The sequence below is a fragment of the Berghia stephanieae genome, chromosome 1 (assembly GCF_034508935.2).
Source record: "Berghia stephanieae isolate SIO BIC M18660-M18661 chromosome 1, UCSD_Bste_1.3, whole genome shotgun sequence".
NCBI classification, from domain to species: Eukaryota; Metazoa; Mollusca; class Gastropoda; order Nudibranchia; family Aeolidiidae; genus Berghia; species Berghia stephanieae.
This window is the reverse complement of record NC_088360.1, coordinates 61117502-61134597: the sequence shown is the minus strand read 5'-3', so window position 1 is coordinate 61134597 and position 17096 is coordinate 61117502. Positions and strand designations below refer to the sequence as shown.

The following is a 17096-nucleotide window of genomic DNA, read 5'->3' as shown; positions in this document are numbered from 1 at the left end:
GTTCAAATAGGAAGAGCATTCCAAGAGCACACTATCAAAGAAAGTTTGAGATCACCTAAAAGTCTCATCCTGGGGGGGGGGGAGAGAGAAAAGAAAATAATATAAAAAATCCTTTAACCAACCTAAAATTAAATGTGTTGAAAGGAGGGGAGGGGGGAGGATTAACTAAATTCTTCATTAAAAAAAAAACATGTGTATCATTAAAAGCAAATGAGCACTCACTTTTTGTTTGTTTGTTTGTTGCTTTAGGTCTCTTCCAACACAATTGAGGTTATATGAGAGACCGCTGAAACAAAAAAACAAGCAATCTAACAAAAATAGTACAAATGTAAATCAAAATCATAACCTAAAGATATCATAAGCTAAATTATAAATAACCAAGAACAAACAGGCAGAAGATTTACAGAAAAAAAAAATATCCCCTGTCAAAAATACAATCACAAACCAAAGAAGCAGGATAGGCTAGTAAAGAGAAGAAGAAACGACATCACTATCGGATCGTACACCCATGCGAACATCATAGGTATATGATTCAAGGGTGATGCTCCCATCCAACCAGAGCACTCACTGGATCCTATCCATTGTTTTACCCACTGTGATTATTTTTCTCTTTTATATTTATTTATATACTTTGGGAATTATACCACTATGTGTGAATTTTAAAAGTAATATAAAATGTACTCAACATGACGAGGATACACAAATTTGATAAGCTATTGCTGGCTTGAATATAATTAAATACAAAATTATACAATTTGTACGTTATTAATCAATCAAAGTTTTGAAAAAAAAAAAAAAAAAAACTTTTTGAAGCCAACTTAATTTTTGCTGAATATTTTATAGAATATCTTTACATTTTTCGATTGGAAACTTGTTTGCTTGTCAACTAAAATGAATAATATAATAAAAAAATAAAAAACCAAGAAAAACTTTTAATATCAAAGATGACCATTGTTTTGAGAGAAGTTACATCAAGCATTAAATGAATGAACGAAATTCAAGTAGTCCTTGCTTTTACAACGATATCACAGGAGATTGGTTTTATCCTTAGCAATCTTTAAAATGGAATAGTGATGCATTGATTGATCCATTTCTGCCACATGTAGAGATATTTTGTAACATTGATCTCTTCTGGTGAATCTTTAGATTTCTGCCCAGGTTGACTGAATGAAGGGGCGGAGAAAGCTGTTGAGATTTTTTTAAAGACTTTGAACAACTTTTACAAATTTCATAATCACCAGTGATATTATATATATATATATATATATATATATATATATATATATATATATATATATATATATATATATATATATATATATATATATATATATATATATATATATATATATAAAGAGAGAGAGAGAGAGAGAGAGAGAGAGATAGAGAGAGAAAGAGAGAGAGAGAGAGAGAGAGAGAGAGAGAGAGAGAGAGAGAGAGAGAGAGACAGAGAGAGAGAGAGAGAGAGAGAGAGAGATTGGTTTCCAATCTATAAAAACATCATTTAGTGCTGGTTGAATTGTATAAAAAAGTACAGAGAATCAGCTGATCAATCATAATATTCTAAAAGTAAAAAAAAAACAACAAAGAAAAAACCATGCAAGATCTCCAAAGAAATGAGATTTGAAACGTCCCTCTTATCAGAAGTTCAGAAATTAAAGCTGTTACCGTAATGGAGAGATCATATGAGACAAAAAATAATTTTAAAAAATGATTTTATACCAAAAATCCATATAGCAATACAAACAATTTCAACAAAATAGTAATTATTTTCCGATAATAAAAAATCCCTGTTAATAAAAGATGTTTTGTTTTATAACAGGAAAAGAAAAAGAAGTCAAACAATCATTTAAGATTTCATTTATTATGCTATATCATCACATTGTCATTGATTGATCTAGTCCTAAATCTTGAGTACAATATCATGAACAAAATGCAGTTAGCTAAATATATCATCTTTAGCTCTCTCCCTTGCGATTCTTTTGCTGTGTTGTCAACACTTGACCTGAAAGGAAGAAGACACTCCATCACTAGACGTATTACTATATAAAAAACTGTTCCAAGAAAAATGGCAGAAAGAAATATTGACAAGGAAGTCAGAAGGCATTAGTAATCGTAACACAAAAATAAGTTCTGGTACTCCCACCAGGATTTTCTTCTTCAAATGGTTTGTTTTTGTTTTTAAGGGTTTTACGGCGCTTGCAACACATTAAGGTCATATCAGCGCCAGTAAAAAGGAAAAAAATGGGATAGTAAAAAGTTCTAGAATTACAATTAAAGCACCCAAGAAAAAGTAAGACATAGGGGAACTGGGAACAAATAGGAATCAGATGTAGATTCCAAGAGCATACCACCAATGCACTTAGTTTGAGATCACCTATAAGTCTCATCCAGACACAAGCACAAAATCCAACAAAGAGGAACACACTCAAATGCTTGCATTATACATTAAAAATAACAATATAATAACACATAACAGAGAGATGATTTACAAGGAAAAAAATATCATCTCCCAAAACAATAACTATGCATTTGACTGTTTCCCTCCCAGTCAAGGACTCCGGCCAGGGTCGGGACAAAACCGAGCAATCTCACACCAAGACAAAGACAGAAAGCAAGTTGGAAAACAGATATACGGGGATAGAAGACACAGCAAGTACCTCCCTGCCCGCTATGGGAGGTAGGAACCCCACCCAGTTCTTCAAATGGCAAGTAACCCCAATATTCTAATCTTATAAATGACTAAATGTGGATTGGTTATTGTCATGATGGAGATAAATATCCCTCATACGTCTATCCACGCAGTGGATCAGAGCTACAGATCCGAGGAATACAAAGCATATGACCCTGAGCTGAGAGATACATGGATGCTAGCACCAAAGTATTGAAACACCTGCAGAAATTTCTGACCACACAAAAAAGCCTGCAAACAAATTACAATTTTTAAATACTAAATACACTAGCCAAGAGCAAGAGAATTTCAAAGGGGAAACAGGAATTGCTGTATACGAAATACGATCTTTATTCTGATAGTATAATACTTTGATGTAGACAGAATGATAACAACCACATAGACTTTCCTTTTTTTTTTCTTCTTCCTCTTCATATCCAACACAACTCCTAAATCAGATAATGTCTAATAAAAATATATACAAATAGCTCTGTAGGTGGTAGAGATAATTATGATGTTGAAATAATGGTGATTGTGGTACTGGTAGTAGAGATTGTTTGTTTTTAAGGGTTTTACGGCGCTTGCAACACATTTAGATTATATCAGCGCCAGTAAAAAGGAAGAAAATGGGATCGTAAAAAATTATAGAATTACAATTAAAGCACCCAAGAAAAAGTAAGACAAAGGGGAACTAGGAAGAAATAGGGATCAGATGTAGATTCCAAGAGCATACCACCAATGTACTTAGTTTGAGATCACCTATAAGTCTCATCCGGACACAAGCACAAAATCCAACGAAGAGGAATACACTCAAATGCTTATATTATACATTAAAAATAACAAATATAATAATACATAACAGAGAGATGATTTACAAGGAAAAAAATATCATCTCCCAAAACAATAACTATGCATTTGACTGTTTCCCTCCCAGCCAGGACTCCAACCAGGGCCAGGACAAAACCAAGTAACCTCATTCCAAGACAAAGACAGAAAGCATGTTGGAAAACAGATATAAGGGGATAGAAGACACAGTATGTACCTCCCTGCCCGCTATGGGAGGTCAGGATCCCCACCCAGGTAGTAGAGATAATGATCATGTATTGGTTGTAGTAGTGGTGGTAGAGATGTTGTACTGGTTGTAGTAAAAAAGTCGTAGTTATGATGTGGTGGTTGTGGTGGTAGTAGTGATAATAATGATGTGGTGGTAGTATTAGTGTTGTGGTATTGATCATGATGATGATGATGATGATCGTTGTAGTAATTGTGTTTGTGATGATGGTGGTAGTGGTTATAATAATGGTGATAGTGATAATGATATGGTGGCGGTGGTGGTTGTAGTAGTGGTGGTAGTGATGATGATGTGATGGCGTTGGTGGTTGCAGCAGTGGTGGTGGTGATGATGATGTGGTGTGATTGCAGTAGTGATAATGACGATGATGTGGTGGTGTTGGTTGTAGTATTGGTGGAGGTAATAATGGCGATGGTGGAGGTTGTAGTGGTGGTGCTAGTGCTGATGATGAGGTGGTTGTAGCAGTAGTAGTGGAAATTTTGCTGATTTAGTGGTGGTTGTAGTAGTAGTGGGGTGAGGGGTTCTAGTTTTAGATAGATGGGGTGATTTTTCAATGTCCAACGAGAAAAGTACTTATGCTAGACAACTAAAATTAGAAAATAGAGAGTACATGTTAATAAGTTACCCTGCCAACTTTGAAATTTCATCTCCAAATATGTATTGGAAATGGTCGGAAATTATGTGATCTTTACCCCCCCCCCCTAAAATACCCATATCGCTCCGGTAACTGTAAAAAAAAATAGGCCCTATCGGGGCAAACGGAAAAACCGGCAGACTGTATTTTGGCTTGATAAAAGGCCGGTCCACCGGCTTATGCTCGCAATTTAGCATCGATGGAGACAGGAAAGATTACCATCCTAAGCACGGCTGTCCCACAGGCTAGTAGATAGACAGAATTGCCTATATACTCATTAAAAAGAAACAATTTAAATCAGCATCTGGGGGAAAAGGAGGACAAGGCAAGGACTGTAACCAGTAAACTAGATGGGTAAAAACTTATTCTTATTAAGTCAGACACTATTGAAGACATAAGTAGTTATGCAACTCCGATGGAATTTGACTAAGATGAAAATTATACACATGAAAGAAAATAATAAAACCTACAGCAGCTCTCAGAGCTGTATCCAGGTCTTTAATTAGGTCTTCAATGTCCTCAATACCAACTGACAACCTAATAAAGTTGTCAGAGATGCCCAAGACTTTACGTTGATCCTCTGGTACAGATGCATGAGTCTGAAGGCTCCTGAAAAAAATATACATGTCAATCAGCAGTGACTTCAGATAATGTAAAAAAAAAAGTTTATTCAATCTTTGACAACACCTCATGGAATTTTTTTTTAAAAACGAATCTGGCATTAGGCTCATAATATAATCAGCTATTACTCAGTGCTAATGGTGACAAAAAGAGAAAAAGGAGGAAAAACCTGAACCATTGCTTTAAGCCCTATTTTTACTGCACTAACCCCCATTTTCAGAGCAACAGAGATGATTTTAAAAAAAACTATCATTGATAATAATAATAATATAATATACTTAAATCGCGCCCATTAATTCACTGACAAGTGCTCTATGGCGCTTTACAATATAAACTAGCATTCACACTACAGGCTTACACACATGCACCTGTACATCCACATACTGAAACTTTTCCGCGTCCACATACGCAAGCTCTTCTAAATAATTCAGTTTTCATTTTCTGTTTAAAGGTTTCTAAATTTTCACTATTCTTAGTATTATAAGAAAGAGAATTCCACGATCTGGGCGCAGTCACTCTGAAGGATTTGTTGTGAAACAAAGACTTAGAGGGTACCTCTGTCAGAAGAAGCATACTATTAGATCTTAGCGATCTACAAGGTGTATAATGATACAAGATCATTTAGATAGGATGGTGTCAGGCCATGAAAGGAGTTATAACAAAAACATAAAATCTTGAACTCAATGCGCTGCTTCACCAGCATCCAATGAAGAATTTCCAGAACAGGGGAGATAGGATCGTCACGTTTTGATAACATCACCAATCTAGCCGCCCTGTTCTGAACATTCTGCAATCTTTGAATATTGTTATTGGGACAACCAATGAGCAGCACATTGCAATAGTCAGGTCAACTAAGAATAAAAGAAGTGACAAGCGTTTTAGTTTTAGTGATTTCAGTGTCAATCAAAGACCTAATACAGAGACGCCAACTTTAAATTTCGCTCACAGGAGTTTCAGCCACCACTCGTAGGAATTTCAATGCCGAAAGAGGAATTTCAGCGCACAAAAAAAAAAAAGGAATTGGAACGCTATCTGGCATTGTGTTTACATATTGTATAGTTCTAAATAGATAACTGATTAGAATTACAGTGTATATTATGATACATAAACACATTGCAAATTACAAACCCAAAGTTTCCTTATTTCAAATGAAGTAAAGCGCCAAAACCTAATGGTAGAGATTGTAGTACTGGTGGTAGTGAGGATGATGTGGTATTGGTGGTTGTAGTAATAGTGGTAGAGATGATGAAGATATGATAGTGGTTGATGTTGTAGTTGTAGTGGTAGTGATGATGATATGGTGGTGGTGGTGGTTGATGTATAGTGGTAGTGATGATGATATGGTGGTGGTGCTGGTTGAAGTAGTAGTAGTATGATGATGTGGTGGTGGTATAGTAGTTGTAGTAGTTGTGGTCGAGATGATAATGATGTGGTGGTGGTTGTAGTAGTGGTGGTAGTGATGTTGATCTGGTGGTGATGGTGGTTGTAGTACAAATGGTAGTGATGATGATGTGGTAGTGGTGGTTGTAGTAGTAGTGGTAATGATGATGTGGTGGTGGTGGTTGTAGTAGTACTGGTCGTGATGATGATGTGGTGCTGGTGGTTTTAGTAGTAGTGGTAGTGATGATGATGTTGTAGTGATTGTTGTTTTAGTATAGTAGTAGTAGTAGTAGTAGTAGTAGTAGTAGTAGTAGTAGTAGTAGTAGTAGTAGCAGTAGCAGAAGTAGTAGCAGTAGCAGTAGTGATAATGATGATGTGGTGGTTGTAGTAGCAGTAGTAGTGATGATGATGATGTGGTGGTGGTTGTAGTAGTAGTGGTGGTGGTAGTGATGAAGATGAGGTGATGGTGGTACTTGTAGTAGTAGTGGTAGTGATGATGATGATGTAGTGGTGATGGTGGTTGTAGTAGTGGTGGTAGTGATGATGTGTGGTGATGGTTGTAGTAGTATTAGTGGTAGTGATGATGATGTGGTGGTGGTGGTTGTAGTAGTAGTGGTAATGATGATGTGGTGGTGGTATTGTAGTTGTAGTGGTAGTGATGTGGTGGTTGTAGTAGTAGTGGTAGTGATGATGATGTGCTAGTGGTATAGTGGTTGTAGTAGTTGTGGTCGTGATGATAATGATGTGGTGGTGGTTGTAGTAGTGGTGGTAGTGATGTTGATGTGGTGGTGATGGTGGTTGTAGTACATATGGTAGTGATGATGATGTTGTAGTGGTTGTTGTTTTAGTATAGTAGTAGTAGTAGTAGTAGTAGTAGTAGTAGTAGTAGTAGTAGCAGTAGTAGTAGTAGCAGAAGTAGTAGCAGTAGCAGTAGTAGTAATGATGATGATGATGTAGTGGTTGCAGTAGCAGTGGTAGTGATGATGATGATGTGGTAGTGGTGGTTGTAGTAGTAGTAGTAGTGATGAAGATGAGGTGATGGTGGTACTTGTAGTAGTGGTGGTAGTGATGATGTGGTGGTGGTTGTAGTAGTGGTGGTAGTGATGATGATGTGGTGATGGTTGTAGTAGTATTAGTGGTAGTGATGATGATGTGGTGGTGGTTGTTGTAGTAGTATTAGTGGTAGTGATGATGTGGTGGTGGTGGTGGTTGTAGTAGTAGTGGTAATGATGCTGTGGTGGTGGTTGTTGTAGTAGTGGTAGTGATGATGATGTTGTGGTGGTGGTTGTAGTAGTAGTGGTAGTGATGATGATGTGCTAGTGGTGGTTGTAGTAGTAGTGGTAGTGAAGATGTGGTGGTGGTTTTGTTTTTTTTTGTTTTTAAGGGATTTACGGCGCTTGCAACACATTTAGGTCATATCAGCGCCAGTAAAAAGGAAGAAAATGGGATAGTAAAAAGTTCTAGAATTACAATTAAAGCACTCAAGAGAAAGTAAGACAAAGGGGAACTGGGAACAAATAGGGATCAGATGTAAATTCCAAGAGCATACCACCAATGTACTTAGTTTGAGATCACCTATAAGTCTCATCTGGACACAAGCACAAAATCCAACAAAGAGGAACACACTCAAATGCTTACACTATACATTAAAAATGACAAATATAATAATACATAACACAGAGAGATGATTTACAAGGAAAAAAATATCATCTCCCAAAACAATAACTATGCATTTAACTGTTTCCCTCCCAGCCAGGACTCCAACCAGGGCCAGGACAAAACCAAGTAACCTCATTCCAAGACAAGGACAGAAAGCATGTTGGAAAACAGATATAAGGGGATAGAAGACACAGTATGTACCTCCCTGCCCGCTATGGGAGGTCAGGATCCCCACCCAGTTGTGGTGGTGGTGGAGGTGGTTGTATTAGTAGCGGTAATGATGATGTGGTTGTGGTGGTTGTAGTAGTAGTGGTAGTGATGATGTGGTGGTGGTGTTGGTGGTTGTAGTAGTAGTGGTAATGATGATATGGTGGTGGTTGTAGTAGTAGTGGTAGTGATGATGTGGTGGTGGTGGTTGTAGTGGTAATGATGATGTGGTGGTGGTGGTGGTTGTAGTAATAGTTGTAATGACGATGTAGTGGTGGTGGTTGTAGTAGTAGTGATGATGATGTGGTGGTGGTTGTAGTAGTAGAGATCGTGATGATGTGGTAGTGGTGGTTGTAGTAGTAGTGGTAGTGATGATGTGAAGCTGGTGGTTGTAGTAGTAGTGATGATTTGGCTGTGGTGGTGTAGTAGTAGTGGTAGTGATGATGATGTGGTGGTGGTGGTGGTTGTAGTTGTAGTGGTTGTGATGATGATGTGGTCGTGGCGGTTGTAATGGTGATGGTGGTAGTGATAGTGATGATGATGATGTGGTGGTGGTTGAAGTAGTAGTTGTAATGATGTTGATGTGGTGATGGTGGTGGTTGTAGTAGTGGTGGTAGTGATGATGATGTGGTGATGGTTGTAGTAGTATTAGTGGTAGTGATGATGATGTGGTGGTGGTTGTTGTAGTAGTATTAGTGGTAGTGATGATGTGGTGGTGGTGGTGGTTGTAGTAGTAGTGGTAATGATGCTGTGGTGGTGGTATTGTAGTTGTAGTGATGATGTGGTGGTGGTGGTGGTTGTAGTAGTATTGGTAGTGATGATGATGTGCTAGTGGTGGTTGTAGTAGTAGTGGTAGTGAAGATGTGGTGGTGGTGGAGGTGGTTGTAGTAGTAGCGGTAATGATGATGTGGTTGTGGTGGTTGCAGTAGTAGTGGTCGTGATGATGTGGTGGAGGTGGTGGTGGTTGTAGTAGTAGTGGTAATGATGATATGGTGGTGGTTGTAGTAGTAGTGGTAGTGATGATGTGGTGGTGGTGGTTGTAGTGGTAATGATGATGTGGTGGTGGTGGTTGTAGTAATAGTTGTAATGACGATGTAGTGGTGGTGGTTGTAGTAGTAGTGATGGTGATGTGGTAGTGGTGGTTGTAGTAGTAGTGGTAGTGATGATGTGATAATGGTGGTTGTAGTAGTAGTGGTAGTGATGATGTGAAGCTGGTGGTTGTAGTAGTAGTGATGATTTGGCGGTGGTGGTGTAGTAGTAGTGGTAGTGTTGATGATGTGGTGGTGGTGGTGGTTGTAGTAGTAGTGGTTGTGATGATGATGTGGTCGTGGTGGTTGTAATGGTGATGGTGGTAGTGATAGTGATGATGATGATGTGGTGGTGGTGGTGGTTGTAGTAGTAGTGGTAGTGATGATGATTGTAATACTAGTGGTAATGATGATGATGTGGTGGTTGGAAGGGGGGGGGGGGGGGTATCCTTGGAACAAATTGACCTCCCCGGAATTTGACGGAAGTTGCCCGGAGCCCGGAATTTTTGCTCCAGACCGGAGTTTTTTCTGGTGAAACCGGAGTTTTTTCTGGTGAAACCGGAGTTTTGGCATCACTGCCTAATACGACCAATGTTTTGGTGATATAATTGTTCATGGACATATTGTTATTAAAAAATGCACCCAGAATGCGAACATAGGAACTAGAAATAGAAGCTTTGCAACCTGCCACATCAATTTTATCTATTTTAATACTATTTCTGCAAGATTAGTTCTTTATACACAGCACCTCGGTTATTTCTTAATTCAATTTCAATTTGTTTATATCCATCCAATTTTCAATTTCATTGATACAAACTTCAACTTTCCGCGACACACTTACTTAGGGGGGGAGCGACATTAAAAATGATGAATTTTGACCAAGTTTGCTAAAATTAGATTTTGGTGGGATGTTGTCATGTGACCATTTGTCTGCATAAATTGCATGAGAACTTCATCTTCAGTTTTTTTCGACTAAAATAACGTATTTTGTGACCCATAGTATTAGGTATTCCAAACCAAAAATTGAAGTTTAAAGCAACCATTTGGTTGTTGCTTGTTTAGATAGCTTTTAAAACACAATGAGCAACACAGAAAACCGCATGAAATTATATTGAAAAACAAAAAAGTTATGAATCTATTAAATAAATCGGACTTAGAATATTTCGAACATGTTCGCAAATACAAATATGTAGCCTATTTCAGAGGCTAGTAACCAACAAAAAAGTGACAAATACTCATTTAAAATAACTTTCCTATGCAGAATTGCACATTGTGAAACCAATAAAATAATGAAATCTTAAATGCTATAACAATTGACGGAAATATATTTCAACAAAAATTACAAAAAAACTGAGTCGTGACCAAATTCTTATGAAATATGGGCCTTCAAGCCATTTTTCTAGAACCACATAAAAAAAACAGAACAATAGCACAGGGTTATAGCTCTTGCAATCTACTCAGCTGCATTCACAGTCACTCTCCAATTTTTTTCAAGACTTTTATACAGCAAAAAAAAAAGATATATGCGCCTGAAAGTGGTACAAAGGGTAAAAATGCACGTTTTGCGAGAAATCGCAGAATTAAGGAATTTCAGTCGTTTTTAAAACGAACACAATTTTCGAACTAACAAAGGTACACAAACAAACCATATATCAAAATGTTCAGCATTTTCTAATCTATCAATGCAAATAATGAAAAGAACAAAATATATGGAAATACATTGTTAAAATTAATTGAATTCAGCGTGTCTATGATTATCTTTATGAAATTGGCAAATCCCGAGTACATTTAAAACTACGTCACTCACAAACCAGAACAGCTACAGTAACAAACCATACATCAAAATTATCGTCAATTCATGATCTTTCATTGCATAGCAAAATAACAGCAATATATCTAAAATAATATCATTCAAATGAACTGAACTCCACATGTGGATAATGATGTTTTAAAAAATGAAAAAAGTCGACAACGGATACAAAAATTGCCACAACTTACTAACCGTTACATACACATACACAAAATACATTCAACACTTTCTAGTCTATTAATATAAGGCAAAAGAACATTTAAAATTAACAAATGGAATGGATTTGAACAAGATGTTTGTGAAAAATTTGACCAAACTCAAAACACAACAATATAGCCTTCCCAATTTGTCTGAATACCATTTGATCCATTTAGTACAATATATGAAAATACAAGCATATATCAAGTTTTTATCTATATTTCATGGAAAAACAACAAACGTACAATTCAGAGTTATCAATGACAGAGGCAAATGCTTATCAATATCAAGTGTTTATCTTTCATGGAAAATCGACAAATGCGAGTTATCAATGTCTAGGCAATATTGAAAAAATAATATGAAATTAGCTCAGAGATTTATGTCTTGAAATTCGAATGCTTTAAACTACTACCAGCTCAGAAAAAAAAACTATTAATGAAACTGACCATGGAAAGTGTTATATCAAATTTTGGGTCAAATAATATAAACAATGTGGTCGAAGATGAGAAGTCCCTATAGACTATATTCTCTTTACTCTTAGCTTATATCACCGCTTGACTCTTTTTCTTGGGGGGCTTCGAGATTCAGATTCCAAAAAGGAAATTAAACTTTCATACAATCTTGAAAAGTTACCAGATAAAACCAAATTATCCTCTTTCATGACAAACTTCCTGTATCTGATCTGCGCCTTCAAATTTTCAACGCGATTGCCTCCGGCCACGAGCCTATCAACATCTTCCTTGCAGGTACATAAGCCACCCTGAGCCACCACAGCAGTAACTATTTGTAGATGCCTCTCCCTCTCATGTAGCTCTTTCTCTTTACTTTTCTTTTCATTTTCCAGCAGTCTTTCCATCACTATCCTACGTACTTCTCTCTCTTGCTCTCTACTTCGACACCGGACATGTGACCTATTCTTTCTAGCTACAGATAGCAAATGTTTTGCATCCTTGGCCTTCTTCCTACTCAACCATTCCCCAGTCTTGTTATGCTTAAACATATTAATAGCTGATCTCAAATGAAGAGAAGCACGCCTACGCTTCCCAATGTCATAGTCTAAATCTCCGAAAAGGCGTTCCCCTGTTAAATTTGATAAAGGCGCAGTCAACAAAACTGCCTTGACCTCATCTTCAATATGACCAGCAAAGATACCATCTCCGATAAAATCGGAAAGTTGTCGATGTAAAACATCCATACTTTTATCACATATTAACTGAAAGGTGTCAACAAAAACTTTGCTTTCCTGAATGTCTATATCTAAACATGGAGTTACAAAATGTTCAAAAACTGGCTGAGATGATGGGCATTTAGCTTCTAGGAAACTCTCCATTAGAGCGACATAGGGAGGAAATTGTCCATAGCTAGTTTGGCTATTCAATAATTTCCAATATGGGGAGCTGAATAGAAAGTTAATCCTAGCAAGAGCAGAAACCATGGCCATAACATTATCATCTTGAATATCATCAAGCACACTTTGCAATTTCAAATTGTCATGAGACACCTTACGTTGAAGAAAATGAAGAATGTGGTTTACATGAAATATAAGGGCAGACGCATTATCGAAAATATTATTGAATCTGTTGGATCGAAAGCTTGAAAATTTAGAAGTAACACCAACAGAATCAAGGTAAACAATCCACTCGTGCCTGCACCCACTCTTCTCATCTGGACGAGGTCCAAAGACGTCTGCAGCTAATCTGATTAACCTTAGTGCACTGGGTTCACTAACTTGCTGAAATTTGAAATATTTCTGAGGCAACTTATCTCTCCCTAATTTTACACCCTGATCTGAAAACTGCAATTCAATTTCCTTTAGAGCAGACTCGGCAGCTGTTGTTATGCCTAGCAAAAAATGGGCGTTACAAAATAAAAAATGTGTGCTGCAATCTGTGCCCAAAATTTCTCTTTTGTAATTTGCCAACTTTTTATCGAAAAGTTTCATCACCGAGGCCCTATCACTCATAAGACATTTCATCTTGACTAAAATTTCTTTAAACAGTTCGTCTCTAAGGACTTCTTCATCCTGAGCACAATAAATTTCACATAATTCTTCAAAAAGTGAGATTGATTTCTCTAACAATGTGTCTGCATTTTCACAAGCAATTTCAGTGAAGCCAAGACTTAATGTACCACCATTAGCTAAAGCAATATGTCTTTCTAAATATTTTCTTTTCTGTCTAGAAGTTTCATCTGTTCCAAGGGTGAAGTGGTCAGAATTTCGAATATTCTCTACAACTTGGGTTTTAGACCAAAAAAAACCTTCACTAGCAATATTCAAGGCTGTTTGTGTGTTGGGGAGATCTTTTATGGGTATTTCTTTTTTGTAAAGATATTTCGAAATAATATTAACTACTTTAGAACACTTTGAGGCTGCAACATCAGCCTCTCCCTGTAATGCCATATATGTCATGTGAATTTCATTTGAATATGTGTTATTTTTGTTCCCTTCACACTTGAGATTAACATTATTTGATTTAAGTGAAACCCCGTCCTCAGAAAGTAATGCTTCAGCTGTTTCTTCTAACCTCTTCTTGTAATGTGATTTTTGTTTCTGCTCAGAACGCTTTTCCTTTTGAAGGTTAAGTATTTTGGAATTTAAATTTTCAATATCACACACATGAGACGCTATCACAGCATTTAATTGTTTTATCTGTTCGCGCATTTCATTTGGGTCACATACAATATTACAAGTTTGAACTGACTTACTTTTGAATGCTTTATCACATTGATGTTTTTTTATGTCATTGAGCCCATTCTTTAAAATATTTCTCTCGGCTTCAAGAAGTTGATTGTCTTTAATTAGTTCAATTTTATTGTCTTTCAAAGCTTCATTTTCATTGCGTAAAGAATTAATTTGATTCGAAAGATTTCTCTCCTGTTCACGCAAGTTGGCTTGACTTTTCACTAATGCCCTTCTTTCAGTTGTGAGGCTCTTCTTAAGAATACTAAGTTCCGTAACATTAACAGGCGAATCAGATTCAGGTTGAAACAAAGGTCCCATTAGAAAGGTTTTTAATTCCAACGGTTTACTCTTAAATTTTAACTTATCCTTCTTCGCTTTGCACAATCTATATTTAATCTTGGACAGAATCACAGTTATTGAAAAAGGCTGCAAAAGAGCGTTTATCCACTTCACAATGAATGCTTCACTAAGACACTCTTTTACTCGCACTGCTTCAAGGGAAAAAAGCACAGACAGGGTGGGCATATATCCATGAGGCGGCACATATAGCGATTGGTCACCAAGTAGAACTTCACGGCTCAATCCAATCTGTTGAAGCTCCTCAGGCACTGCATTAAAATCGACACTACCTTGCAGAAATCCAGAAAGCTCTGCGGGGCAAAGACACTCAAATGATGAAGATGTCTTTTGGATTCTGTACTGTAGTTGTGCAGCTGTGACATCCTGGTTGGGAAATAGCTTCAGAAACCACGATAGAACCTGTGGATTAAATTATACAAATGAATTGATACATAAAAAAATGAAAACATAACCCATTGCCCTTAACAGCTTTCACTATGCAGGCCTGTTGGAATAACTGATCAGACATTTAGTTGAATCAGCCTACTACTAAAATTAGGCATGCATTGGAGGTGGAAATTAATTTTGCCAGAAAAACTCTGTGACTACCCTGTCCTTTTGTCACTACAGTTATAATTAAATGCTAAATTGTATCTCTGTTTTTCTTCCAATCTCTACTTGTGTAATACTCAATATCCGATAATCAGCATTCCAAAACAGGTCATCTGGTTAAATTCTCTTTTTCACCAGAAAATGAAATTGGCTAAAGGTTGATTAGCATAAAACCTGGAAAAACGAAATATTTAGAAAAAATAAAATCAGTCATGGTGCCAGAAACAAATCAATCTATCAGTTGAAAACTTACAGTGTCCCACGGTTCATTGGTTTCATTCTTCAGTGATGACAATTGTAACAGAAATTGATTGTTGAGGGCAACATCTGGCAAGATTGGTCTTCGTCCTTTCCCCTCCATCAGAAAATGCCTCTTGAGCATATTGTATGAATCATCACCTGTTCATAAAAAAAAATAATAACCATCATTCAATAAATTTCAAGTCTATTTAAGAATGATAAACCAGAATATTTGCAAGAAGAGGACTTGTCTTGTTGCTTCCAGATGAAATCAGGTTCGATGAACTTAACATTAAATCAACTGACATATCAATATCATTATCCGTATTGTTTACACTTGGGACACAGTGTTATAAACAAACTACAAAACTAACAAAAGTCATGTCATAACATAAGAAACATCTGAACCGACACTTGAATTATATTATCATTTGATAACAATATCAGTGACTCCCAGCTGACACGATTGTAGTATCATTTGTTTACATTCTCTACCCAAACAAGGAATGGGGAAACCTGCACACTCCACTTGCATTTACACCCATTGGTAACACTGCCATGGTGATCTGAGTTTGATAAGGCACATTATTCAACTGATCCGTAACATTAACAGGCGAATCAGATTCAGGTTGAAACAAAGGTCCCATTAGAAAGGTTTTTAATTCCAACGGTTTACTCTTAAATTTTAACTTATCCTTCTTCGCTTTGCACAATCTATATTTAATCTTGGACAGAATCACAGTACGGTAACATTTCTAAAAATAGAACAAGGGCCACATTTGCTTTCGTCGGCTCAGGTCTTCAGCAAACAAAAATATTTGGCACTTCATTTGTACACATATGTTAGAAATTGTGAATACAGTATAAAAAGTAAAGATTTTGTAAATAATATTAATCCTAGTTAATTACACAGCGATTAGATTGTGAGAATAGGACAGGAACCTCCGTCGGGGGAAACTTTCTCAGAAATGTTTACTTCTGGGCACATCGTTTTCACCAGCCTGAGCCTTGATTATTATTAAAAGTAAATAATGTTCAACTAAAATTAACACAGAATGTAAAAAATACTTACATATGATGAGGTTTACATTCGATTGTAGAGTTGAATCAGCGAATGCAGGGGCAGTTTGTTGATTTTTAACGACCATATCGGAGGGAGAGACAACGCTTGGCGGGACAGCCATTGTAATGGCCGATGGGTGACTCAAGAGGCTTCGTTGTGTGTGTCACTGCATGTCATAAACGTTCAAATAACTTTATCATGGTTGATAAAATATCCATCCAAATGAAACAGATGTGTAGTTAAATGGTTTGCGATGTTGGTGATACTACATTTAAACCAACCCTTAACGAAATTCGTTGAAAATTAGTCGTTCTCCGACTTCACAACGTCACTTCGACCGGTTCCAAAGTGATTTGAAAGAAAAACGTACCGGCAGGAAGTAGGAAAATTCATGCTTAGTTTAACACAAAAAACCGGAACAAAATCGGTTGATCCATGAGGGAGAAAACAATATTTGAAGCGGGTACCCTCATTCAGAAGAAAAAAATCTCGGGTCAAAATGACTCTATGAACGACGAAGTACGGGCTATGTTTTAATGAAAACAAAGAAACTACTTTGATTTCAAAGTCACAAGATCAGTTTTCTGTAAAGAGCAATTAACGCTGATTAAATTGATGTAAATTTTATTAAATTTGTAATTTGTTTACATAACGAAATATTTTTTTGAAAACTATGAAATTTCCATTTTTGCCACCTCGGCACCATTTTGTCACTCAGAAACTAGGCCGGTTTGGAATACCTAATAGTATGGTTAAATCCTGCCCATTTTAAGTTTCAGTGGACTGATTTCATGAAAGAATATCAAATAGTCTTTATAACTAAGTAAAAGCAAAAACATATCAATTAAAAGTAAAAACTCTCCTCTATCTTCAACAACC

The 17096-nt window shown here is 36.7% G+C and overlaps 2 protein-coding genes across 2 annotated transcripts; both read right to left on the bottom strand.

Annotated features, from left to right (window-relative positions):
* Positions 1 to 1844: 1844 nt before the first annotated feature.
* LOC144978776 (uncharacterized) lies at positions 1845 to 15324 on the bottom strand. The gene is made up of 4 exons (XM_078925255.1): positions 15168 to 15324; positions 13987 to 14722; positions 4848 to 4986; positions 1845 to 2005 (listed from the first exon to the last, which is right to left on the bottom strand). Exons 1-3 carry the CDS (start codon positions 15294 to 15296, stop codon positions 4880 to 4882), a joined length of 972 nt encoding a protein of 323 aa, XP_078781381.1. The 5' UTR covers positions 15297 to 15324; the 3' UTR covers positions 1845 to 2005; positions 4848 to 4879.
* Positions 11657 to 13942, bottom strand: LOC144963479 (uncharacterized). Its single transcript, XM_078897558.1, has one exon. It carries the CDS (start codon positions 13940 to 13942, stop codon positions 11828 to 11830), a length of 2115 nt encoding a protein of 704 aa, XP_078753684.1. The 3' UTR covers positions 11657 to 11827.
* Positions 15325 to 17096: the final 1772 nt, after the last annotated feature.